The sequence below is a fragment of the Marmota monax genome, unplaced genomic scaffold, assembly GCF_021218885.2.
Source record: "Marmota monax isolate L192 unplaced genomic scaffold, Marmota_monax_Labrador192_F-V1.1 WCK01_AAM20220418_F8-fsc00002, whole genome shotgun sequence".
Taxonomy (NCBI): domain Eukaryota; kingdom Metazoa; phylum Chordata; class Mammalia; order Rodentia; family Sciuridae; genus Marmota; species Marmota monax.
This window is the reverse complement of record NW_026693571.1, coordinates 12284001-12311654: the sequence shown is the minus strand read 5'-3', so window position 1 is coordinate 12311654 and position 27654 is coordinate 12284001. Positions and strand designations below refer to the sequence as shown.

The following is a 27654-nucleotide window of genomic DNA, read 5'->3' as shown; positions in this document are numbered from 1 at the left end:
TACTCCAGGGCTATTAGAACTAAACTGGGTCTCTAGGCCAGCTGCTGTTTTCATAATTTTGTAATCTAACTAGATAAAGTCAAGATTTGCTATATTTTTTTTATGTTTTTTGGAATAATAAATCATACTTTAACAAATGAAATGTTCTTGTCAAAAAATCTAGGAAAGATATTCTTAGTAAATTAAATTTATTTTACTTAAAAACACTGTGGTAGGTAAATGTATGCCTTTCTCTAATTTTTATATATATTTTAAAATTATTGTATTAATAAAATTTTATTTTGGAATGTATTTTCTATACAACCTATAGACAATTTAATCTGTTACTAATAAAAAGCATATGCACTGCTAAATAGTGAGAACATCTAGACCTCACAAAACTCAAGCTAAATTAGACATACCAATTTACAATATAGTTGATGAGGAAGTAAGTAAATCCTTGTTAAGAACTGGAATCATCTAGTCAGGCATGGTGTACACACCTACAATCCCAGCAGTTTGGGAGGCTGAGAAAGGAGGATTCCAAGTTCAAGACCAGCCTCAGCATCTTAGGGAGGCCCTAAACAACTTAGTGAGATCCTTTCTAAAAATGAAAAAGGACTGAGGATGTGGCTCAGTGGATAAGCACCCCTGGGTTCCATCCGTGTTACCAAAAAAAAAAAAAAAAAAATTGAAATCATCTAACCTTTAAATACAGATGAGCCACAATTTATGATGGGGTCATGTCCTAATAAACCCATACCCATTAAAAGTTGAAAATAGGGCTGGGGTTGTGGCTCAGTGGTAGAGTGCTTGCCTAGTACATGTGAGGCACTGGGTTCGATCCTTAGCACCACATATAAATAAATAAAATAAAGGTATTGTGTCCACCTACAACTAAAAAATATTTTTTAAAAAGTTGAAAATACATTTAATATACCTAACCTACTGACAACCATAGCTCAGTAACACAGTATAGTTAGGAAATCAGTATATATAGAAAATCAGATGTTTACTTGCATGATTGCATGAATAACTGGGAGCTGTAGTTTCCTGACCCCACTCTGAAACTTGAGAGTATCATATAGAATATTGCTAGCTGAGCAAAAGATAAAATTCAAAGTCCAGGGGCTGGGGCTGTGGCTCAGCAGGAGAGCACTCATCTTGTACATGCAAGAACTTGGGTTCAATCCTCAGTACCACATAAAAATAAGTAAGTGAAATAAAGGTATTGTGTCCAACTACAACTAAAAAATAAATATTAAAAAAATTCAAAGTACAGATTCAACTAAATGTGTATCATTTTTACACCATGGATAAACTGTTAAGTTGAACCATCATAATTCAGAGATCATCTATATTAGATGGCTTCCATTCCATCTCATTCTCATCTATGTTTTATAAAGGAAGTAACTGTGGAAAGATGGTGATTCAAAATCAGGTCATTTCACAGGGACAAAACCACATAAATCCAGTTATATGATGCTAGACAAAGGTGTTAAAAATATACATTAGAGAAAAGATGGCCTTTTAAACAAATGGTGCTGGGATAACTGGAAATCTATATGTAGTATAATAAAATTTAACCCCCATCTCTCACCCTCCACAAAAATCAAATGAAGATGGATCAAAGATCTAGAAATTAGACCAGAAACTTTGTACCTCTTAGAAGAAAATGTAGGTAGGCCCAACACTCCAACCAACATGTCAGCTTAGGAACTGATTTCCTTAACAAGGACTCCTAAGGTACAAGACATAAAATATCAATTGTGGGATGGCATCAAATTAAAAACCTTCTTCACACAAAGGAAACAACTAAGAGCATCAAGAGAAAGTCAAAAGAAAGGGAGAAAATCTTTGCCACCTGCTCCTCAGATAGGGCATTAATATCCAAGATATACAAAGAACTCAAAAAACACCAAATAACAAAACAAATAATCAATAAATGAGCAAAGAAACTAAAACACAGACTTCTCAAAAAAGATATATGAATGGTCAACAAACATATGAAAAAATGTTCAACATTTCTAGCAATTAGAGAAATATAAATTAAGACTACACTGAGATTTCATTTCACTCCAATCAGAATGGCAATTATTAAGAATAAAAGTAACAATAAATTTGGCAAGGATGTGGGGAGAAAGGCACACTCATACATTGTTGGTGGGACTGCAAATGAGTGCAACCACTCTGTACAGTAGTATGGAGAACTAGGAATGGAACTTATATGACCCAGCTATCCCACTCCACAGTTTATACCCAAAGGACTTACAATCAGCATACTACAGTGAGGAAGCCACATCAATATTTATAGCAGTACAATTCACAATAGCTAAGCTATGGAGCCCTTCAACAGATGAATGGATAAAGAAAATGTGGTATGCATACACATGTATTACTCAGCCATAAAGAATGAAATTATGGCATTTGCCTGTAAATGGATAAAATTGGAAAATACCATGCTAAATGAAACAAACCAGTCCCCAAAAGTTAAAGGTTGAAAATTTTATCTGATATGTGGAACCTAATCCAAAATAAGGGGAGGGGGCAGATAAAAAAGAATAGAAAAAAAATCAGTGGAGTAGACAAAGGGCAGTGAAGGGAGGGAGCAGAAATGTGATGGGACATGGGAATGAATCTAACCTTCCTATGTACATATATGAATATATCACAGTGAATCTCACCTTCATATATATCCATAAGACACTAACAAAAAATATATAAGTAAATATCAGAAAGATCAGTAGAGTAGAAGAAAGGGAACAGGGAGAGGAAGGAAAAGAGGGAAAGGAGAAATACCAGGAACTGAATTAGAACAAATTATATTCTATGCTTATTATGTCAAAATGAATTCTATTGTCGTATATAACTAAAAAGAACAAATAAAAATATTGTCAAGACATACTTAAGCAATGTTAATGACAATGTTAACTTAAAAAGACAAGCATAAAATTGAAAATGTAAATAATTCTAAGTTTGCAGAATAATTTGTATGTGTGCATAGAGAAAAAGTAAAAGGAATAAAATAGAAATGTTAACAGAAAACAAAAGAAAAAACCAGGTCATCTGGTTTCAAGACCAGTGTTCTTTCAGTATTTTTCTGGTTCTACTTTTCTTAAAGTCACTAAAATTTACGGTTAATATTACAGAAAACAATATGCAAAGCAGGAAAGTGATATCCGATTTCTACAAAAACAGAATTTCAATATTCAAGCCCAAAAGCTTATGTATGAGCACACCAGTTCATCTGTCCACTTATTTACTGAGCCAACAATTTACCCTCTCATTATCAAGAGCTACATAAAATATCAATTGTGGGATGGCATCAATGTGTACAAGACAAACAAGACCTCTTTCCTCATATGCCTTAAATCTGAATGGGGATTGGAACTGATTTCTCCTTTGACTATTCTTCTAGTGTAGTTAGTTCCTCCCTTTGCAGGTTTTCACTTTTATTTTTCACTTCTTCTTCATGAAACATTTTATTGAGTATGTTTTGTAGTACAGGCTTTCTAGTTGTGAATTCTTTTAACTTTTATCATGGAAGATTTTTATTTCATCCCACTCTAGTCAGGATGGCAATTATTAAGAATATAAGTAACAATTAATGTTGGCAAGGATGTGGGGAAAAAGGTACACTCATGGGAATGCAAACTGGCCCAACTAGTATGGAAAGCAGTAGGGAGATTCCTCAGAAACTTGGAATGAAACCACTATTCTACCCAGTTACCCCACTCCTCAGTTTATATTCAAAGGAATTAAAATCAGCATACTACAGTGACACAACCACATCATGTTTATAGCAGTTCAAGTCACAATAGCTAAACTATGGAACAACCCTAGGTGCTACTCTTCAACAGATGAACGGGTAAAGAAAATATGGTATATATACAAAATGAAATATCACTCAGGCATAAAAAAGAATGAAATTATAGCATTTGCCAGCAAGTGGATGAAATTGGAGACTACCATGGAAAGTAAAATAAGCTAGTGCCAAAAAATCAAAGGCCAAATGTTCTAATATGTGGATGCTAACCCACAATAAGGGAGGGTAGGGAAGGGAAGAATAGAGGTTCATTGGATTGGACAAGGGACAGAATGATGAAGGGGGATGGGAATGGGAACAGAAAATTCAGAAGAATGAATTGGACATAATTTTTTCTATACTGATATGTGAATACATGACTAGCGTAACTCCATATTATATACAACCACAAGATTGGGATCCTGATTGGAATGGGTTGTACTCCATGTATGGATTCTTAGATTCTTATTATAATCTACTACCATTATTTAAGAGAAAAGTTTAAAATAATCTTTTCCTAGAAAAAGAGCAATCTTAATTTAAAAGCTTTATCTTCACAGAGATAATTTATCAATATATTTTAAATAAAGTTAGAAAAACCTAGGGATTAAGAGTTTGAGATCAGTGGTTGACAGAATGAAAATTCTGTACCACACCTGAAGGTTGATAAAACAATGATACTCACAGTTTTCTAAATGCGGAAATTTGCTGGATTAATACTTTCTAGAAGAAATGAGGTATACATGGATTATTAAATGGTTGCTATATTTTGCTGGGAATAATAGACAGTTTTTCTGGTCCAGAAAATTTCCTGTCTTAAGTCATTCTATATATGTAAAATGATGGGAAGCTAATTTGTTAGTTTATAAGGCAACAACTTGGAGCCTTCACACTTTCTATACTGGCTACTTTTTCCTATTGCTATAATGAAATACCCGAGACTGGGCAACATTATAAAGAAAGGAAGTTTATTTAGCTTGCAGTTTTGGAGACTCAAAGTCCAAAATTATGTCACAGGCTTTCACAACAAATCCCCTGGCTGCACCACCTCATGGAGGATGATATCATGATTGGAGTTCATACTAGAGGGAGAGATTACTTCATAATACAGGAAACCAGAGAGTGATTCAGGAGTCAGGCTCAGGCTTTTATAACACAATAGCACACTCTGTGAGAGCTTAGCACCCTCAGGAGAACTTTAATCCTTTCCCAGAATAGTATTCCCAATGACCTAAGGACCTCCTACTACCTCCTACTAATGACCCTTGGGCTTCCAACACATGAAATCTTGGTGGACAAAGAAATCAAAACTATAAGCACTTTCTGACTTAACAATGTACAAAACATCGACAAGAATTAATCATTGTATAGCAGCCTCTTTTATATAAAATTTAGATAAAATGCTATCACATTTTTGAGTAGTGAAAACTTCCTTTTCTTTTATGGTATAAAAAGAAACTGTAAGTAAACAAGTTATAAATTCCTATCCACAAAGACTCTTGGAAATAGATATTTTACTCAGTTTTCAGGAATGTGCATAATGAGGATGAGTCAATATTCAAAAATTTATTGGCTATATATTATATGCATGTATTACACTGGCAACATGGAAGGAAGTGGGTAATGTGAGAAAAATACTGTTTATCAAAAGGGCATGAGTATACACAATCTATTGGAAGAAATAGATTCTGAAATAATTGAAAGGAGGTTATTAAAAAGGCAAAGATATAATAGAGGAATCTGGAAAGTTAATTACAAAAAATTAATTTAAAAAAAGATGAAAAAATTGGAGAGAGGGAATCTGTTGAAATGATGCTGATAATAGACACTGAGCACTCAGAATATTGGGGGAAGAACAAGAAAGCTTTACACTGGGTCATCCCTGCCCTTGCAAGGCACCACTTTCAGCAGGATCAACTCTTGGGCTTTTTGCTAAATGAACTATTTCTTTTTCTTTAAATTTGCATATACTATCATCTTCTGAAGTTCTCATCAAGAATTAGTCATTCTACCCATTATTTTTACACAATATGAAAATTAATAAAATAAAAAATGTGAAGGACCAATTTAAAATTAAAACATTTTCATATTTTGCTAAATAATATTTAATATTTTAAGGTAAGAAATAATAGAAATTTGATAACCAAGATTTTTATTAAATTACAGTGTATTACAATTTATATCCTAATAGTAACTTTTGTATCTTTGGGGTAAAATGATATAAAAGCCTGCTGGTCATATTACTTCTTGAGTTTCTTTTGGGCAGCTTTCTTCTTGACCATCTGTAATCGCTTCATAGCATTGAGCTGTGATTCTTGTGAAGTTGGACCTTTAAGGGATGCTGAGGGACTGCTGCTGGATTCTGAAGTTGTTTTGCTAGTGGTATTTGCGCTGGGCCCTGATGTACCACTATTTCCATTTCCACTTAGTTGGCTGCTACTTCCTGGAACTAAACTACTGGGACTGGGAAGACCTACTTTGCTGACATTATCACAACTAACTGAGCGACTAAGGCCAGTTTTTCCTAAGGTTAGAGGTGGAGGGGGTTTCAATGGCACAGTGGGTGTACTATTATTACCAGAACCTATTTTGGAACCTATTCCACCTTTGGATGATGTTGCCAGACCAGTCAAACCCACAGGTTTCTGGTTGGCTGATGAGGTAGCAGGTTTTCCACTATTGTTTTGTGTTGTTGAACTTAATTTTGCTGTTGATGGACTGGCAGAGGAAGTTTTGGCTGCAAAAGCTGCCCACGCAGTTAGGCCACTAGTTGCTGAAGAGGAAACATTGGTACTAGAAGAATTTCCTGAAATAACTGGAGGTGTCTAAAAAAATAAAATAAACATTACATTAGAGCCAAGTATAATCAAAACCTATATAGTATCCTTGAATATATAACATATTTACTTTTTAGTCATTTTATACAAAAGTAATGGTTCGTAAAATTTAAATAGTAACACAAAATTCGTTTTTTTAAAAAACTGATCTGAAAAAACACACAGAACAAAACTTATCCATAGTTAGTGAGAGTGTCACAATTTGTAAAACAAAAAATTTTGAATGCCATATTCTTGTTAAATGATTCCAAAAGAAAATACAAGGAATTCCTTTTAGATTGTTACAAATCAGAGAAGAAAATAAAATTTAGTACTTTAACTTTGTTTTTTTTTTTTTTTTAAACCCGAAAAGGTATTACCTAGCTCAGAAAAAAAACACCTCATTCTTTAGACTCTGCTTCAAATGACTTGTGAATCATTTCGAAAACTGAATCCACTCTTGGTGGACAATAACGCTCACAACTGAAACATTCAGGAGGAAGATGCCTCAGATAAAACTTCAGTCAATAATTATTTATTGAATGAATGTGTGAGAGAAAGGAAATAGCTACATATAGATTCTAAAGCCATTTTTTGTTTTTTTAAAAAAAATTGCTACCAAATTTTGAGTAGCAGCTACTGCACTGCAAAATACATGCAAGTGTACAAAAGTTAACTACTTGGCAGTGTACAATTTTTATAATATATTAAGATAAAAATATCTTGTTGGGTATGGTGGTGCATACCTGTAATCCCAGCAGCTCAGGAGGCTGAGGCAGGAAGATTGAGAGTTCAAAGCCAGCCTCAGCAATAGTGAGGTGCTAAGCAACTCACTGAGACCCTGTCTCTAAATAAAATACAAAATAGGGCTAGGGATGTGACTCAGTGGTTGAGTGTCCCTGAGTTCAATCCTCAGTACCAAAAAATAAATACAAAATAGATAAAAATAAAAATATTTCATGATTTTAGTGTCATGATTTGTCGACATTTCTATTACAAATTATCACATAAAAGATTTCTACTTCCATAGAGAAGATACTATCAACTGCTTCATAAGGTGCCAGGTGGCATTTAGGTAGGTCTAAATTATTCCCAAATGTTTCTTAAGGGTATATACCACTTCAACTACTCTACCAACTCCCTAACTTGGCTAATAAGAAGCTCATGGTGATACCAATGCCACAATCTAAATATGTATTGCTCTTGTTCACAATTTTTTTTTCACTTTCACTTTGGGCAAAAATGTACTTTTATATTTTGTTCAAATTATTTTGAACTGAACTTCTTTATTTTTGGTTTTGATTTGTTTCTGGAAATTGAACCCAGGGGTGCTGCCTTGAGCTACATCCTGAATCCATTTTATTTTGAGACAGGGTCACACTAAGTTACTAAGGCTGGCCTGAAATTTGGTGATCCTCCTGCTTCAGCCTCCTGAATATGGTATAATCAGAGAATTAGACCATACCTTGATTGAATTGAACTTCTTAATGATATTCTACCTTCATATTAAAAGATCTCACCAAAGTGTTAGGGTCACACATAAGTAACGGGTAAAGCCTCATAAAAAATATCCTACTTTAAAAAAACTGTTATTATTATGCTTAAAATATATCAGGTTATATATTAGAACTGAACTCTGCAAGAACTAATAAAACATTTTTCGCTTTTACAAGATAATGTTTGGTGTTTACATATATACTTCTTCTTTTTTTTTTTTTAATACCTGGGATTTTACCACTGAGCTATATCCCCAGCCCTTTTTATTTTTTATTTTGAGACACAGTTTTGCTAAGTTGCTTAGGACCTTGCTAAATTGCTGAGGCTGGTCTCAACCTTGAAATCCTCTTGACTCAGCCTCCCAAGTCACTAGGATTACAGATGTGTGCCACTGCATACAGCAACATTGTTAACCAATGGAAAAGTAACCAAACAGTATGCTCTGTGATCTTTGCTTTGTAAGAGGAGGAGTCCAGACTTTTGTTCACATGCTCTGAAAAATGATTAAGATTTGTTTTTAAGTAATAATACTGTATGGTAACTATCTTAAGAGATTATCCTGATAAGGAAAAATACATAAAAAATAAATTCCTAGAGGAATTCATACTGGTAATAAGAAAAAAAATTAGTCAAGAAAGCAAAAGAACACAGATGTAGTATAGTTTTTAATTTCATTTTTAAAAGATTAATTTTTTTCTCTTTTCTTTCTATTAAACATAAAACTGTCTGCCATATGGCTAAGTGATATTTCAACAAACTTCACCAAAGAAAACCCACTTGAAGTAATTAAAAAGAACAACATTGATAAAGTATAAACAAGAAAGCAAGTTCTATGTGTTTGGCATTTTATTTTAATGGTGCCACTGCCTGGTATTGCTTTTTAGCACAATGACAGATGGCTTATAATATTATCAGGACACATAGAAGTAAAATAAGAGAAACATGGAAACCAAGTAATTTTCTTACTATTCAGTATGAAAAATAAATTTTTCAAATATTTTTAACAATACTTTTCTTGTCATTATTGAAGTTAGACAGCCTTTTTTTTTTACATGTAAATGGCAACAAAATGTTTTCATAGTAAAGTTATTCATTTTAATCATAAAACACCCAAACCTCATAAGCAGACAAAAATGAAAGCCAAGACTTTAACTGATTTGTCATATTGATTTCATAAAAATAAATGTTAATAACAGATTAATATAAAAATTATTAAAAAATGGTAAGTACTGGATATAGCAACCCAAATTAGTTTTAATAAATTAGTATTTCTCTTTCCTATCTCAGTTTGCCAAATTGCTATATGACAAACCAATAATGAATATCCCCTGGATATCAACTCTTCACTAGTAAATTTAAATAAAAAATGATCTGCAAATAAATATTAGCACCTTTCTCAGAGTACCTTGTATTGATAACCTTTTTCATCACACCAAGATTCTTGAATTTGCTACTCATAGCTACTGAGACAAGGTAGTATCCTTAGATTTTCTGGATTCCATCTTTGAAAATTTAGGGCTAATATTCTCTTCCTATATCTTTAGTATTACGCTTAAAATTGGAATATATAACTCAGTAAAAGTATTCTTATTAATAACACTATTTTATTCTATGATATAATAATTCCAGAATATTAGTAATAAATAATGTAATGCAAACCTAGGAATGAGAAAAGTGTTATACATTAGACAGTAACCCTTAGTATAAGAAGTAGGTACCATGAAAATTCATGATAATAAAGGAGAAAAAAAGACAATGTAAGAAAATTTCCTTGATACCCAATGAGTAGAGGAAAAAAAAATTAAGAGGATATTCAGTTCAAGTACTATAAGGTATAAAATTATTGCTACTGCAGTACTTAGAATTTGATCAAAATTCCTGCTGCAAATAAGTATCTAACTACACAAAGTAACAAGAAATGTCATCTTGAAATGATCACAGATTGTTCCTATTTGTGACAAAAAGAGAGTAGAGATAAAATAATGATTTTTTCCTAATAGTAATGAATCTAAATTCAAAATATAAAGTTTCTAATGAAATTTCTTATTAAGTAACTATTATTTAGTCAAATAAATTAAGATATAAATGTAGACTAAGATGAAATGGAATGTACCTTGACTTCTGCTCTCTTGAATGCTTGGAAGGTTGTTTCTTGTTTGAGTTTAGTTTCTGGTTTCTTAACCAATGGATCTTTGACAGCAGGAGCTACAGAAACAACTGTGGGGGCTGGTTTCTGTGGTGGTTTCTGAGTTTTTTGAGCCTATAAAAACAGTGTATTAAATTAATACAAAAATCTTAATTGAATGCATAAAACATGAAATTTGTCATAGGACTAATCACTGAATAGAAATAGAGGTAAATATTTTTAAAAATATTGTGACAACACTGAAAATACAGACTGTAAGACAAATTATTTTTATGATCATAATCATATTAGTAATTTGACACATTTCATTAGTTTCTACATAGTATTAATATTAAGCATTAGAAATCTTAGTTGTATTGTTTTGGAAATAATCATAGTTATTATATTACATTGTTGTGAAAATAATGACAAAGAAAACAAGTTTATACATGTTCAAGATGAAATAATTTTTCCCCATCAATATTTCTGATCCATTGGGTAGTTGGTTGAATCCACTGATGCTAAACCTATGCATTTGAAAGGCCAATCACATAAGCAACCAGTTAGCTTTATTTGTCATTAAGTGCATTTAAGAGCTTTCTTCTTGGGGTTCAAGCATGAGTCATTGAGTTAGAGGGTAAGTTAAAAAAAGCTCAGATCATTTATATGATTTTAAAAAAGAATGGGGGGGAAGTAATTTATTGATAAGCAACGAACATTTCTGAGTTTTTCCTACATTGCATAACTAAGTGAACTAAATCCTTACAGAAAGTTCATAAATAAAAATTTCTATGTTATCAAGAAAGAATTTCATTGCCTTTTCTTTTCTAAGCATTTTCAGTTTATTTTGTCTAATAATTTCTTTCCTATATTTTATAACTAAACATGCTACTAAATTCTCCTATAAATTCTAATCATTTTTCAGTTTTATTTTAGTGTTTTATAGGTAGATAATAATAACTGTGTAAAGAGTATGATGCAGTGCTTGACAGCACAGCTTTTAGAGTCAAATAGAAGCAGGATTAAAATACAGCTCACTACTTCCTAAGCTATGTTTCCTCAGGGAAAACATGTAAATCTCTAAAAGGCTCATTCTCTTCATCTGCCAAGTGAATAATACCATCTGTTTCAAAGGTGGGTTATGAGAATGAATCACGGTTACACAAGAGTTTAGCAAAGGGTATGGTATAGATTGTGTGCAACAATAATAATTGTTATTCTTTATTCATCATCATTATTTACAAAGCATAATTAAACAATCCAGAGGAGCCTACTAATATTGTATGGGAAAAGATACTCTCAGTCAGCTATTCCACAGTCTTGGACAATACTCACAGGTCCATACAATACCGAGGAAATTGTCAATAATTTGTCTCCATTCTGTAAGCCCAAGTTTGACCTATTTTATCCTTGTTTGAACCTTCTTGTGTCATCATCTTCTGCTATCATCTGCATACCACATAATCTTGGTCCGTAAGTCTCAATTAATGCTTCTTTTTATATTAAATTTCCACATCAAAGTACATCTACCTTCAAACATTACTTATAAAGCAATATTTCGATTAAGAGTATTATTGAGGATGTTAGAAGACTATATGTGGTAAAATATGAAATATGACTCTTGATTTCTGGTACTGATCTACATTTCCTCCATATTACTTATCTTAGAATGAGAACAACAGAATGTAAGTGTCCTGTCCTGGGTTCTTGCTCTGATGCTACACAAATGAATAAAACCTCATCTCATCCATGTAATTCATTCATTTCCTTTGCAAAGCAAATAAAAATAAACACTACTTACATGAAAAGGTGATGTCTAGAAACAGAACATACATAACATGAAAGTTCAGATATTCAGGAAATGATGCACTTAATCTAGCAAGGTCAGAGCATATTGGTATATAGTGAAGCAGTGAGAGAGAGAAGGCTTCAAGGGCAGCTGTGGTTCAAAAACAGAGGGCCCATATATGTACCCTAAAGAGTATAAACTCATATAAGTAAGTGAGAGCTACTTGAGTTACTTAGATAAGACTGGCTAAGTATTTTATATATATTTTTAGTTGTAGATGAACACAATACCTTTATTTTGTTTATTTTATGTGGTGCTGAGTATCGAATCCAGTGCCTCACACATGCAAGGCAAACGCTCTACCACTGAGCCCCCCAGCCCCTGGTTAAGTATTTTAGATGAATAATTCTAAATATTATAGTGAATAAAATAGGTTGAAGGGAAGCAAAGAGAACTTTTAAGGGACTATTGCAATAAACAGTGACAGAGTTGTGGAACAGGATAATAAGAGAAATGAAGAGACAGAGATATGTAAGAGGTAAAATCAACAAATTTAGCAAACAAACTAAAATAGAACTAAGAGAACATCAAGAATGTTTTCTAACTCAGGTAAATTGTGGGAAAAAACTAGAGAAGAGAACAATTTTAATTTTAAAGGCGTTGAAATTAAAGGACTTATAGGATATCTAGTCAGCTGTAAAACCTCATGAAGAAAGAGGGTTAGAACCATAAATACAGATTTGATATAAATATGTGGGAGAAAATTGTTTACTTTAGCAATTAAGAAAGTTACAGTGAAACAATTTTTTTAACTTTGGAAATATACTAAAAATAGATTACTGTTACCCATTCTTTTGACAATTATCAATTCTTGGTAATTTCTTGTCAATATACTGAAATGCACTATAGTGCTCATGTGAAAAAATTTTGTTTAAGATACTAGAGAGTATCTTATAAACTAAATAAAAATCAGATTAAACAAAAAAATTGTACCATGTCAAAGATATTTACTATTATAAATAAAAAGTATGAATACAATTGAAATTTTACTACTTTCTACAGGAATAAATAAAAACACTTCATATTTCTGATTAACAAATTAAACACAAAATGAATATCTGGAACTTTTATTTTTAACTAAGAACTTTTGAGCTTAAGAAGAAATAGGTAGTCAAGGAAATTTATGTAGAAATGCCTTTAACAGACAGGAAATCTCTTCTACCAAGAGTTCTTAATCTAAGGCATGAGAAGAAAGACCTGGGGAGAGACAACTCATTGAATTACATAGCAACTTCTTAATTTCTTTAAAGGGAAAATTATGAAATGAATTACTTTTTAAATAAATAAAAGAAAACTATCCAATATAACAAGTTATGTTAGTGAACAGTAAAAACAGAAAGTACTTTGGGAAAATGAGATAAATGGCCAGAGAAAATGAGAATGAAAAGATTAAGGAACAGACACACACAGATGGAAAGATAAAGATTCATGAATAGATGCTGCCTCTGCATACAACTTGTAAATTTGGTGGTTTAAACTCAGTTAGATATAGACATATTTTCTTAGCAGACTCAACAAACACTGAGGCTTTTTATCTTACCACTTTTCATGCTGCTTTATTGTATTATATGCTGCTTATAAATACACTGACATAAATAAGGAATGTTCATATTTAGTGAGTCTTCAATCTTGCTAATCTATATTAGAATAAGTTAAAATCTGAACAGAGAAAAATGCATGTAATGTGATTTTCAGGCATAGAAAACAAGTCCCACAAATATACTATATATCAAACATTAAAATAATCAGCTTATTTTTATTTTCAATGTTAAATGTCCAAATTTTTATTCTGAAAGCACATATCAAAAAAAAAAAAAAAAAAAAAGCATGAGAGACAGTTTAAATAGAAAAAAAATATGATTCCTACCATTCTTTTCATTTGTCTGGTACATCGAGCACAATACCACACCAGGCGAGGGTCATTCACTTCCTTGTCTGTCACCTGGGGTTTATGGCAATCTTGGTGGTAGAGATTATGGCACTCTTGACATTCTACTAATTGATTACCAGATGCCACTGTCATTTGTCTAAGAAAAAATATACCATTAAACATTATACCTTTCTGAATATAACAATTTAAAGTCATTGCAGGATTGTTCCAGTAAAGCTTAGTATATTCAAACAAAAAAGAAACCCAGAAAACCAAATACAAAAATTATAAATCCCAATATTTAGCCTGCAAAAACACTTTCTTTCTTTAAAAGTGTACGCCCAATCATCAATAAATATATAGGACTTACTAATTAAGTTTGGCTATATTCTCATCATTTCCCATTTTTTTTTCATTCTCCCAAAAGGTAGTAGAATTTGACCAGTACTCTAACAGTCTCATAATTCTTTTTCAGCGTTATCTATTAAATTTCTTTATGATAGTTAGCTGTTAAATTGTTCTGTCATCATCATTAATGAGTTACCAAAATGTAAAAACTGAACCTAATTATCTGCAATGCTTAGCATAACACTATGTAGACATGGGGCATTCAATAAATGTTTGATCAAATGAATAGAATGAAGTAATACATGTACCAAAAAAAAATAAGTTCTAATAGCACAAAAATCTATCATTACATATACAGATTATTATAGTGAGTCTCTTGAAAGGTTACAGTTAACTAAATCACTCCCTATTAATACTTTACCATTTATTTATAAAATAGTAACTTTCATAGTAAAGGCTGAAATAAAAAAAACATATTTGAAAACAATGAAGTTCTCACAAATGACCTTATTTAGAAGCACAATTATTTTATATAAGAATCACAAAAATACAGTTGCTTACTCAGTCTCAATGTACTCAAATGAAAACATTTTTATTAAGTAAATAGCAACAAAGATGGCAATTTTTTTTTGTTGTAAGGTGATGAAAACAATTAACACTTAAAACTAACCCCTGACATCAAGCTATTTCTGATTTTGAAATGGGTTTTATACTAAGCAGAATTATCTGTTTTGTATAACTATGCATTCAAGTCTTTAAACATCACTTAATATAACCTACATGCCTCTTTCATTTCCACTATTCTTAGAAAAAGATGTAATGGTATTTTAGGAAATGATATATATCAGCTTATTTTTATGAGTGCTATCAATAATTCAGAAAGGAAAAAGTGACATATACTTTCTAAAAAGAAAGATGGAGGTAACTAAGTCTACAACTGAATAGATTCTTTCTCAGAAATATGCAATGATCACTTCCCCTCGAGAATCCAAGAATAAAAAAAGGGTTACTATAACACGCAGATTAAAGAAGCTATAGTTAAGAAGATAAAAAATTTGATAATTTTCAAGATTAACATCTTGAAATTGCCATACGACATAATTCATAAGGTTATAATCTATTATTTCCTCTTCACTCCCAAATAATCAAAACAAAAAAGAAGGTACCCATTAATTACAATGATTTTGTGGGGGAAGAGGAGAGGTGGAAGATGTTTGCTCTTAAAAAGAAAAAAAAAAGAGAAGAATCATCATCTGTGGCAAGCTACAACTTACCTACAAACAACACAGGCCAATCCCATCTCCATGGCAAAATCATCAGCACTAGTCTCCTCAAAACTAGAAAGATCAGCCATAGCTAAATCCTTGCTTGTTTGGACGGTAATGGGAGAGGATCGTGTCTCTGGTTTCTCTAGTCTAGGTTTCTTTGGAATATCAACTCCTTCAGTGACATCTGGTTTCATCTATAAAAAGTACCCAATCAGAAATAATAATGAAAGTAATACTAGAACAAACTTTAAATCACTGATAAATAAGATGGACAGTGTGCAATGATCAAGTCTGTTTTACAGATATTTTCAAATAAGGGCAGATATGCACATTAAAGATTTGTAAAAGAATTATAATTAATTTATAATCAGCATATAAAAATAGCAATATATAAATAAATAAATCAGAACAGTTTAGTATATATCTGTATTTCTCTTGGCATTCTATCAAAAAATTGTGGAAGTTCAAATGAATTTACTTACGCTATCTTCTTTTTCTTATAAAGATGCTTTGATAAATAATAGCACTATTAAGGCTATTTTTATTTTAGATATTTTAAATCATGAACTACTAATATTTAAAATACATTGAGAAAAAGTAAATAATGAGCTATTTACCAGCCACCAAGACTTAACTCATTGCTCTAAAGCTAATTCTGGCTCCTTCAAGACATAAATATTATAGATAAACCTGATGAGCAAAAATTAAAATCTGGTAAGATGTGAAGAATTTGGAATTCTTGTACTTTTTTGGTTGGATTATAAATTTAATACATCCACTTTGGATAGCAATTTGGCAAAGCATAGTACTGTTGAAGATGTACAAACCCTACTACATACACTTTAGGTATAATGCTTTAAAAAACTATTTAATATGTCCATAAAGAGATAAGGAGAAAGCTCCATTATAAAAACAAAAGGAAAAACAGCCTAACTGCTTATCAGGAAGGGAATGGATAAACTGTTTTATTCATAGAATGCATTTTATATTGTAGCTAAAATAAATATCTAAATCAACATGCATTGATATAAATTTCTAACACACATTGTTGAGTGGAGAATAACTTTTTCCCCCACCAGAGGACATATATACACAGTATGTACCATGTGTATAAGTTTAAAAGTACAAAAAGTAATATCATGTAGTTTATGAGCAGTCACTATGTAGTAAAAGTATGAAAATATGCATTAAGTATGCCCCTACTTTGAGGGCAAATTATTGAAAATATTTTTAGTGTAATTATTTTGTTAATTACTAAAATTCTAATTACTATTTGCAGAAATCATCCAAAATATACAATCTAAGAATTATCTATATTTAAGGTGCTACCATTAGGTAACAAAATTCATGTTTAGGCATTTACATCTTTATTCATTTCTTTTTTCTTTTTTTTGTACTGGGAATTGAACCCAGGGCTACTTAACCACTGAGCTACATCCCCAGATCTTTTTATATCTTATTTAGACAGAGTCTCACTGAGTTGCATAGGACCTCACTAAATTGCTGAGGCTGGCTTTGAACTCACAATCCTCCTGCCCCAGCTTCCCAAACAGCTGGGATTACAGATATGCACCACAGCACCTGGTTCTTTTCTATCTTTATTTCTTTATAACCATTCCATCCAAAATCTCTGAATTATGGAGTAAAGCTTACATTTGAAATTACTATACCCCTAGGGCTCAAATATCTGTTGACAATGACTTCAGTAAATAGATAAGAGAAATGCTTCTAAATTTTACTCATTTTTCAAAAATTCAGTATCTATAGCAATCAAAACATATTTATTGAGTGGTTATTCTGTATCTATACATAATATTATGTAAAAGAAGTAGGCAAAGCATTATTTTTGCCTATGAAACATCTGAATTAGTCTTTCATAAATTAAGTTAAAATAAAATCTTACTTTATCAGCAGGTCTCTTTTCAGCTTCCTTCTTTACCTTTTCTGTTGCAAGGACTTTGCCATTATTATTGCCAGAAGGAAGACTGGATGATGTTTTTGGCTCTTGCTTAATAGAAATAGATTTTGTGTTTGAAATTTTGGGAGGTTCCACATCCTAAAGAATAAAATAAAAAAATAACAGTAATTAAATAAAATATTCAGACTAATAAATTGTAAAGAACAGATAATATATCCAAACAATTTTCAGTTAAAAACTAAGATATCATGGCCAATATAACATACTTTTCTTAAAGGACTTGAGAAATAATTGATATACAAAGTGCATATACTTCAAGTATGATAAATTTTGACATGTGTACACACCCATAACTCCATCACTGCTATCAATAAAATGCATATATATCCATCATTTCCCCAAATTTCTTTGTGGTGATTACAAAGTGATTACAAAGATAGTGATTACAAAGATATATACTAGAGAAACTTAGGCACTGAGCCTGGGACATGACCCCACCTTGAGCTTCAGATTCTGATTGAACTTTGGCAAATCTTGTGATTCTATCTCCCCCTTCTCAGTCTGGTATCTAGGTTCCCAGACCTGAAAACTTTGAAAGAATGTCTTAATAGGTGTTAAAGAACACAATAAGCATTGTCATTCACATAGAGCCCATGATGTGCCAGGTAGATACTACTCTAGGTGATAACATAATTTTAACAATTCTGAAATCTTATTATTCTCATTTTGCCAATAATCAGAGTCTGTGTGAAATGAACTTACTGTTTCTCAGTTTCCTCACTATAAAATGTGGGGAACACTTTAAACAATACCTATGTCAAACATTTAAACAATACCTATTTACAAAAGATCATTATCACAACTGAAATTAACTAAACACATAAAGCACTCAGCAAAGCGCCTGGGACACAGTAAATGTTCAAGCTGTTATCATTATCATTATACAATTATATTTTAAAAAGTTTCTCTGGTTCCAAAACATATATTCTCATTACATAATGGCTGACACTAGCTGCTTTGTTATTATCAAGACTGGAGTTATACATCTGATTTCATCCATACCTACTCTTTTCCCTTAAATTAAGATGTCCATATTTAATTTACTTTGTTGAAAAACCCCTATCCTTTTACTTTATTATATTTTTGTCCCTAAACATTAAGAGAATAATTAGAAGCTTAAAAAAATTCTGATCATAAAGTATTGGAAACTGAAGTAAACTGTGAAAAAGTAGGTCTCTATACACATCAGGCAGTAGAACAGAATATTCCCTAGACCAAACTAACTTTTCTGTGTGATTTAACAGTTCCCTGAAAGCTTAAGGGAAGAAAGTCAAAGAATACAACTTCTTCATGCCAGAAAGAAAGAATATCATGGCAGAGATTGTTGTGAGATAGTCTAAATATTACCACTATACTACTACAAGTGTTACAAATTTCTTTCCAAGCTTTTTTTAAATTTATGTAGGTACCTTTTGAGTTGGACGATAACTTGAATCAATGCCCCGAGCCAAGGATTCATCAAGCAGTGCTTTTAGCTTTTCAGCAGAATCCTTACTCTTTGAATGTAAGAAACCTAGTGCTTTCAAAAAAATGGGATCAAGTTCCAAGTTCACAGTAGCAGCCATTGCAAACACCTGAAGGAATAAAAGAGGTAGAAGTAATTAGTGAAAATGTACAATGACTTAAGTCAAAGTTTTATACATTTTGTTCTTTTATTTATAGTAGATAATACTGTGAAGATGATACAAAACTTAAAATGTCCAAAAGGTTATTACAGATAAAAGTTTCTTATTCCTGACTGGTGTTATTTAATTCTTTTCATCTGGAACAACCAGTGTTATGTTTTTTTATGTATCTACATCCCTGACATAATTTTAAGTGCTGATTATATCCCTCATGCTACAGAGCGCATTCTTAGGTGTTTTAAGATACATGTATAGTTTCAGCACACAGGAAACTAACTGAATTTAGGCCAAGTTTATTACATATTAAAATTTCTCCTCTTAAACCTATTTCTACAATAAAAACAAAGATTTAGTGTGCATGTGGGGTTGGGGAGCAGGCAGGTCACAGGAGAGCAACAGTTAAAAGGTGCATTAATTGATGGCTACAGAAGTAACTACTGCAACTTTTACCTCAATTTTTTTTTTTTTTTTACTTCCTTGGTGCTCTGCCCCAAATATTGACTGTCTCAGAAAACATATTAATAAAAACTTTATTAGTTCACATTTAGATTGTGGTATCTCATGTAATAACCTTATTTTTTTTTTTTTTAAACAGCAAGGTTTCTGAGGGATTGCTCCATATCTACTACACATATCTCACAGAGCCTACAATGTTGTGTGTCTTAAGGAGCTTAAAGAAAAGCTGAGATAGTTGAACACATACATCAAAGGCTTAGAAAATTCTAAAACATTAAAAAGTTTTGCTTTTAGTTAATAACAGTGCTATCAGGTGGTTCCACTTTTGGTTGTCACTTTTTCAAATATCTCTCCAGGCAAAGAATTATTAAAATAAAAATGTATTTTTTTGTGTGTTCAATCCTTTGATCAATATACTACAGCTTGAACTTCTCTTCTATCCTTGAGGTTAATATTATAATAATGCAACACACTAGCTTCACTGCAGTTAAGGGTCTGTCAGCGATTCTACAGTATTCTTCCATTTTTCAGGGACTTAAAATACCATTTAAAGCTTGTTGTAGGTTGAATCATGGTATATGAAAGCATGGGCCAAAAATGAATTTTCTCTTTATGCATTTTCCTTCTACTTCCCTCGTCATGTTTGACAGGAAGCACATGCAAACACCCTTAGGGTTTTTTCAAGTTTCCAAGAAGGCATTATTTATCTATTTGATAAACTCAAAGTTATTGTCAAATTCTGTGCTCTACAAAGTATCATCTACATCACCTCTACAAAGGAGTCCAAAGGCCAATACTATAAGAAAAAAAGTAACTGTTCAAACAGTCTTATTAGTAAGGATTTGACAAAATGGAAAAGCAGCTTGTCACTGCTTAAAACTGTATTATTATATATATTTTTTCTATAAAGTGGTAGGAAAAGATAGTTTATTTTAAAATTTACTCATGGAGTTGGGGATCATGTATACTTTAAGGAAAAAACAACTCCTCAGTACAATTTCCATGATTAAAGGTATAAACCTGCCACTCCTCCAGAATGTACAAAGGGAACACAACCTTACCTTTCTATTAGCCTAATAAGTAAAGGGAATAGGGATTTATTATATCTAGAACAATCTGTTTTACTGAATACTGACCAAGGGGTTGATACCTAAAAGAAACCTTGTAGTATTCTAGAAAGAAATTATTTTAAATTTATATGCTAAAAAAGATGGAACCAAACTATTTTTACATATTTCTATAATAAGAGATAAAATATTTATATTAAAATCAGGTGAAAACAGCACATAAATTATAAGAAATCATAAATATCAATATTTATACTTTGGAGTCAGTTCTTTATATACAATTCTATAATTACACAACTTAACAGGCTTTGTACCCCAGTCTAATTACAGACATGTCCACAAGTCCAGTAGTATACAATGTGGACGAAAATGTTAAAATTTCTATTTTTTAATTACAAAATAAGCTATTAATATACAGAGTGATGCATGTAATTGGCCATATATATGCATACATACACATAAACAGACCCTCGCAATTTTTTAACTCATGGAATAAATGGAAAAAGTTTTGGAGGCCACTGCTCTAGTCTATCTAGCAACTTTCAGTTTCCCCTTTCCTCTTCTTTTTTTTCCTTTAATTTTTATTGTTGGTTGTTCAAAACATTACATAGTTCTTGACATATCATATTTCACACTTTGATTCAAGTGGGTTATGAACTCCCATTTTTACCCCGTATACAGATTGCAGCATCACATCGGTTACACATCCACTGTTTTACATATTGCTATACTAGTGTCTGTTGTATTCTGCTGCCTTTCCTATCCTCTACTATCCCCCATCCCCTCCCCTCCCATCTTTTCCCTCTACCCCATCTACTGTAATTCATTTCTCCCCCCCCTTTATTTTTCCCCTTTCCCCTCACTTCCTCTTGTATGTAATTTTGTATAACCCTGAGGGTCTCCTTCCATTTCCATGCAATTTCCCTTCTCTTTCCTTTTCCCTCCCACCTCTCACCCCTGTTTAATGTTAATCTTCTTCTCATGCTCTTCCTCCCAACTCTGTTCTTAGTTACTCTCCTTATATCAAAGAAAACATTTGGCATTTGTTTTTTAGGGATTGGCTAGCTTCACTTAGCATAATCTGTTCTAATGCCATCCATTTCCCTAACCCCTTTCCTCTTTATACATCATAGTTGCTTTAAGGTACAAACTATTCTTACTTCAAAATTGTTCCAGTGCTCTCATTCAGCTCAGTTCTTCTGCCTCTCCACGTTAACTTCATTGCTAGCTCCTACTAATTATAAACTCTATTACCCTACATTTTCCATTTTTCCTCAAACACTCCTTATCTCTCTTTACTTTCACCACTTCCTCAATGACATTACATCCCTTATAACCTCCACCAAGGCAGTATTCCTTTGTCTTGTTCCTTCTCAAGAGTAAAAAAGAGGTCTACAGAGAACTTACTTTACATTATTTCTTTTAGAAAAATAGTCCATGACTATTATTTATCATCTCTTGAAGTTCACATCGGCATCTTCACTGTTAATAATATATAAAGTATCTGCACTAGGCTCTTATTCCTCTCTCCCTGCCATCATCATTGACAACTGAGAATCTATCAATGATCTTCTCCAACTTCTACACTCAGTTTATTTAGAATTTCAACCTTAAGGTGCTTTATCTTCAGCCAGTAAAATTTGAAACTTGTCACAGTACTCTTCTTTTTGACTACAATCAATCCTCTTTTTGACTACCATCTCCACCACTCTTTTCCATAGCCTTAAATCAGTAACTTCCTCAGGGTAACAAGTCAACCTTTCTTCTCAATTTATTTATTTTTTTCTTTTTTTTTACTCCCATTCCACCTGGTCTTTGAATTTATAAAGGCCTCCAATTTTTGGTTCCCTGCACTTTCTGCCTACTGGCACCTTCATGCCCAACTTCTTTTCTTCACCAAACAGGAAACAACGGTTAAGGTTAAAGTAAAATACTCATGGTTATGTGTTTTATCTTTTATATTTTAATTTTTTACCTATTCCACCTATCTCTATTGCCTTCTCTATTTTTTATTCTCCCTTGTTACTGGCAAATATACATAGTCATAAGGAAGTCATAAAGGAGTACGTTCTTTGCTGTTTCCAAAGACATTTTCCTTGAGTTATACCAAATTGTGTTACTTCCATACAATTCCTTTCCTGTACATTTAAAACCTATAACTAATGTACACTGTAAAAGAACCATATTATTTTTACTGTACATTAAAGTTGAGGAAAACAAAGTCCTATATACATGAAAAACAAAACATGAAATTTAATATGTTAAATGAAGGCTTAATTTAGAAACCTAAGTGTTGCTTTAAAAGAGAGGGGGGGAGAGAATGTAGAAATCAATATTTAACACTTTAAAAACTGTCAATGACCCAGGGAAATAAAAGCAGTTGTGTTGGTAAGAGTGAGTTATTAGATCATTCTAGGAATGAGTTATTAGATCATTCTATAGCAAATATATATAAGTAATACAAAATACCCATCACTAAACAATGATCTTTTTCTCTACTTCTTATTATCCTTTTTGATTTAATGTAGTATGTTATTTTATATCCTATCCACCTTACATTGCATAGTCTAACCTTTGAATAACTCTGCCAGCACTGTAAGCATCCTTGCCTCAGTGTCCTGTAGTTTTACCTACGTGTAGACACCACCCAGTTATTTTCTCCCTGTCTACACCAAAATTCTAAGTATAGCTGAGAGGAAAACATATATACTCTGTATCTCCAGAGTCACCAACTTCATCTTGGCCCTCAATACAATTTATCAATCCTATCATGTTTCCCTGATAAACTCCTTTCCCACTTCCTACAAATACCAGTTATACATTTTCCATTTTCTTTAAAAGTGCATCTCTACTTCAGTAGATAGCCTCACTGATTTCACAGAGAAAGCAGAAGCTATCACTTGGAATTAAACCAACTTCCTGCCACCCATCCTTTCCTCTTTTCCACCTGATAGAAAAGGAGATGGTTCTTTACACAATGCCACTTGTATTTGGATCCTATATTTTCTTACACTTTCTGGAGCCTTGAGCTATAAATTATAATATTTTTTATTATTTATGACTTTTTCTTTCTAGTGGCATTTAAATTTATTTGAGACTTGCCTATCCTGTCTTCTAGCAAACTTCCTCAGAACATCTTTATTTTTTGCACTTTTTATTCATTCCTTCCCCTTGGACTGCAATTTCTACAATTTGACCTTTGCCTCACTATTCTATGAAAATGCTTTTACCAAAGTCATTTTTCAGCAAATATAATAGAATTTTTCCCTTCTGCTTCTTTCTCAGTCTTTTTTAAAAGGCTCCTCCTGTTTCAATTAAAAATGAGATCCTCAAGGCTAGATTCTGGAATTCTTAGTCTACTCCTTCAAAAACATGTTGTCCGGATCAGCAGCATAGGCATCACCTGGAAATATATTAGAAATGAAAACTTCTGGTCTCCACTCCCAGACCTACTGAAAAAAAAATTCTTTTTTCTGAGAGGGCCAGAAATCTGTGTTAAACTCTCTTCGGCAAGTCTGATCCACTCTATAGTTTGACAGCTTCTACCCTAGATCATTTGATCTACAACAGTCTTTTACCAATGATTTTAAATTTCTTTCTCCAGCCTGTGGCTCTCTTACAAGATCCAATTGCCAGCTTGACCTGGCTATTTCACTGGGACCTCCTAATGAACACATTCCTAATAAAACCTCTCATACACTCTTTTCTTATCATCAGTTCTTCCTCTAGTATTACCTTTCTCAAATGATATTTACCCCATTGTAACAGCATGAAAACTGGGAATCAGATTGAATTCCTCCATTTCTTCAACTCCTACCCCCAAATTCAATCACCAAACCTCTTAAATATATCTCAAATCCATCTATCTTTTTCAATTCCTACTACTACTACTACTCTAACTCAACTTATCATCATCTATTATCTGGCCCAGTGCAATAGCCTAACTGGTCTCTCCATAACCATTCTTGTCCTCCTTCAAATTTTTTCATTTCATTTATTTAAAAATACTTTTGATCACTTCTCATGGTCCAAAGTTAAAGAACAAGATTCTTAACAAGGTCTCTAATGCCTTACATGAAGATCTGGTATTACATTTAAAGCAGTTACAACAGTATATGGCACAAAATATAAAATTATTAAATGTTACTTTCTATTTCAGGCTACTCTCACTCTGTTATAGCCACATGACTTATTTCAAGTCTCCAATATATAATAACCTTTCTTATCTCAGTGCTTTAGTAAAAAGATTGCCTTACCACATTTTAGTCATCCTTCAAGTCTCAGGGTGTTTTTTTTCCTGCTCATTTCCTCAACAAAATTAGAAGTCTTACTATTGTATGGCTCCCAAACTTTCTATATTTATTGGTAATAGTCATCAGTGTTAATCATATAAATGATACCTATATTTCTCAATCGAATGTAAATTTTCTGAGGGTTGGATAGGTTTTACATACTGCTGTAATCTCCGTGTCTACCAGAATGCCAGGCAAACAGCTGGTCTTCGGTAAATGCTGATCAAGTAAATATAAGCTCGGTACTTTCTCTTTCAGAAAAGTTTCTCCTACTATAAGTTCTGTTATATTCATTTTTTTTTTTTTTGGTTTTTCCACTTGTACCTCTAACTACTTATTTTGTGGCTCATTGCCTCATTTCTATTGCTCTTAGTATTGCCCAAGTATTATATCCTTAGCTACTTTATTTCTGTTACCAACTTATTCTTTGGTAATTTTATAGATATTATGTTTTAACTATCATCTCCAGACAGATTATTTCATATGTCTTTCCTTCACTCTAATCTCTCTTAAACTGGAACCTCATATGCCCAATTACTTAGCAGACATGCTTACCTAGATGCCCTATTGGTATCTCAAACCCAGTTAAAACTAAAATTGGTATTATGAATATCTCTCCCAAAAGTTCCTTAACTTGTACTCTATTTAAGTAAATGATATAACTCTCTGTAATGAGGTCTGAGGTCTAAATCTTTCTCTCATTGAGTTTTTTCCTATTCCTTATATCCAAAACTATAAGCCGGCCTATCCTGTAGGTTCTGACTCAGAATGTGTTGTTTTTCAGTTGTACTGCTGCTACTAAAACTCAGAGGTCTAAATTAGCTTAGTTGAATTATACCAATAATCTAGTTATTCTCCTTAACTTCAATATTTGCCACATTAATTTTTGTGAAATGCAGCTTTCTTTTTCTTTTCTTATTTTTGTCTGAAAAATTAAGCTTTCCCATTGCCTTCAAAATAGAGCCCAAATTTCTTGGCCTGGCATTTAGAAGACAATTCATTAACTGACATGAAAGACCTCCATTCTTTAGACCCAGAAATTCCTTACAGCAGAGCCAATACTATTTTTTTTTTCCCTGCCTGGAAAGCTTTTTACCTATTTAACTTCCACATCCTATCAATATTATATCAATATACTTCCACACCCAGTTCAAATATTACTTCTCATGAAGACTCTGGAATCTGCTATGTTTTTCCATCCCAAATTCTTTTAATAGTTTCTTTCCTAAGGTATCTTTTAATACTTTTTCATGGTGCCAGGACTTTCTACTTTGAGCCACATTCTTTTTCACACAGGTGTTATTATCCCTATAAAACTGAGTACTTTTTTTTTTTTTACTATTTTTTTTGCTTCTTTGTAAATTATCACAAAAGAAAGGATATAGAATTATTAGATTAAGTGATCAAAGCAAAGTATAACCATCTTCTCTCTCCTACATAATTCTAATCATTCCCAGGTCACTTCAGCAAAAGGTAAAAAAGAAACTCCAGCCTCCAACAAAACCAAATGTTAAAAAAATGAAACAAAACCCGCCTCTTGTATGACTAGGAACTTGTACAATGTTCTTATCTACAATGCTGTTTTCCTAACCTTTCACTTGGCTTAAATTCATTAATGCCACTGAAGGGTAAACTTCACGAGAGAAGGGATTTTTGTTCAGTTATTTCTCTGTTCTTGGAATTTAACGGGTGCTTTTACATTTTTATTGAATCAAAGAACTAGATTTTTGCTTAAATGTCATTTTTTTCTGGGTTTGTCCAATCAAAATTGGGTAGTTATAAATAAATATAAATGTTATTTCCTAGACCTCATTTTCCACCCTACATGATAATCTCAGAATCAGCTCAAAGTTGATCATCTGCATGTGCACAAGATAAACAAAAATGACTCAATTCATGCAGAATGCAATATTACAGCTACTATCTCACGACGGGTCAGGGAAATCTTTCTGTTCATGTCTTTGCAACGCTTTTGCAATCCTTTTCGATAAATATTCTTTTAAAGATGCTCCCTTACATTCCTCCAAGGAGTACTCAGCCTTGAATTACATTAACGCTTTAGAGACACGTCTGGAAACGCAGGACAGGCGAAAAAGGCCCCGAATCCCAAATTAGTCAAACTGTAGAGAAGCTGAAAAACAGCAGGAGACAAGTAAAAACGAATGTCAATCCTTTGATCAAGCAAAACACACCGAGGGCCTAGCACGGGGGAAGGTCCTTGACATGGGAACCAGATGATGATTAAATTGCTGTACAGAGAGGTCACTGTAACCCTCTAAGGACCAAGACACAGTTCCAAGGACTTAATCCCTTGAGCTGGGTCCCTAGTCCACAACACCCTCGGAGGAGGCAGTAGTGTTCACTCTAAGGGGAGAGCGATCAGGCTGGGGCACGCTTCCACCAGCAAATTACGAGGTTTACCCTAACTAAGCGAGAACACCAAGACCCCACAGAGGTCCCACACGCCCCTCGAGGGGGTCTCGAGCCTCCCAGAGGCATCTGGGAGCAAGTCCCTCGTCATAACTCACCGCTCCGCCCCGCCACTCGGTCCGTTCCCGGTGGCTTCTTTCGAACCGGTCCGCGCATCAGCTGGCTCCGAAAGAGGTAAAACAAAGGTTCCCGCAGCAGAGGCGAGGGAAATGTTTGGCAGTGAGACAGAAGGAAGTGACGTAACCCATC

General features: G+C 32.8%; 1 protein-coding gene across 4 annotated transcripts; it reads right to left on the bottom strand.

Moving 5' to 3' along the window:
• Positions 1-4731: 4731 nt before the first annotated feature.
• Positions 4732-27642, bottom strand: Ints12 (integrator complex subunit 12). 4 transcript variants are annotated; one of them, XM_058583791.1, is made up of 9 exons: positions 27504-27639; positions 26993-27106; positions 18945-19109; positions 17974-18064; positions 17461-17613; positions 15564-15751; positions 13939-14098; positions 10211-10357; positions 4732-6609 (listed from the first exon to the last, which is right to left on the bottom strand). In XM_058583791.1, the coding sequence occupies exons 3-9, from the start codon at positions 18992-18994 to the stop codon at positions 6025-6027; spliced, it is 1374 nt and encodes a 457-aa protein (XP_058439774.1). In that variant the 5' UTR covers positions 18995-19109; positions 26993-27106; positions 27504-27639; the 3' UTR covers positions 4732-6024. The 4 variants fall into 4 exon arrangements, with proteins under 4 accessions (XP_058439774.1, XP_058439773.1, XP_046315165.1 ...); XM_058583790.1 differs by lacking the exon at positions 26993-27106 and having other exon boundaries at positions 27504-27642; XM_046459209.2 differs by lacking the exon at positions 17974-18064 and having other exon boundaries at positions 27504-27638.
• Positions 27643-27654: the final 12 nt, after the last annotated feature.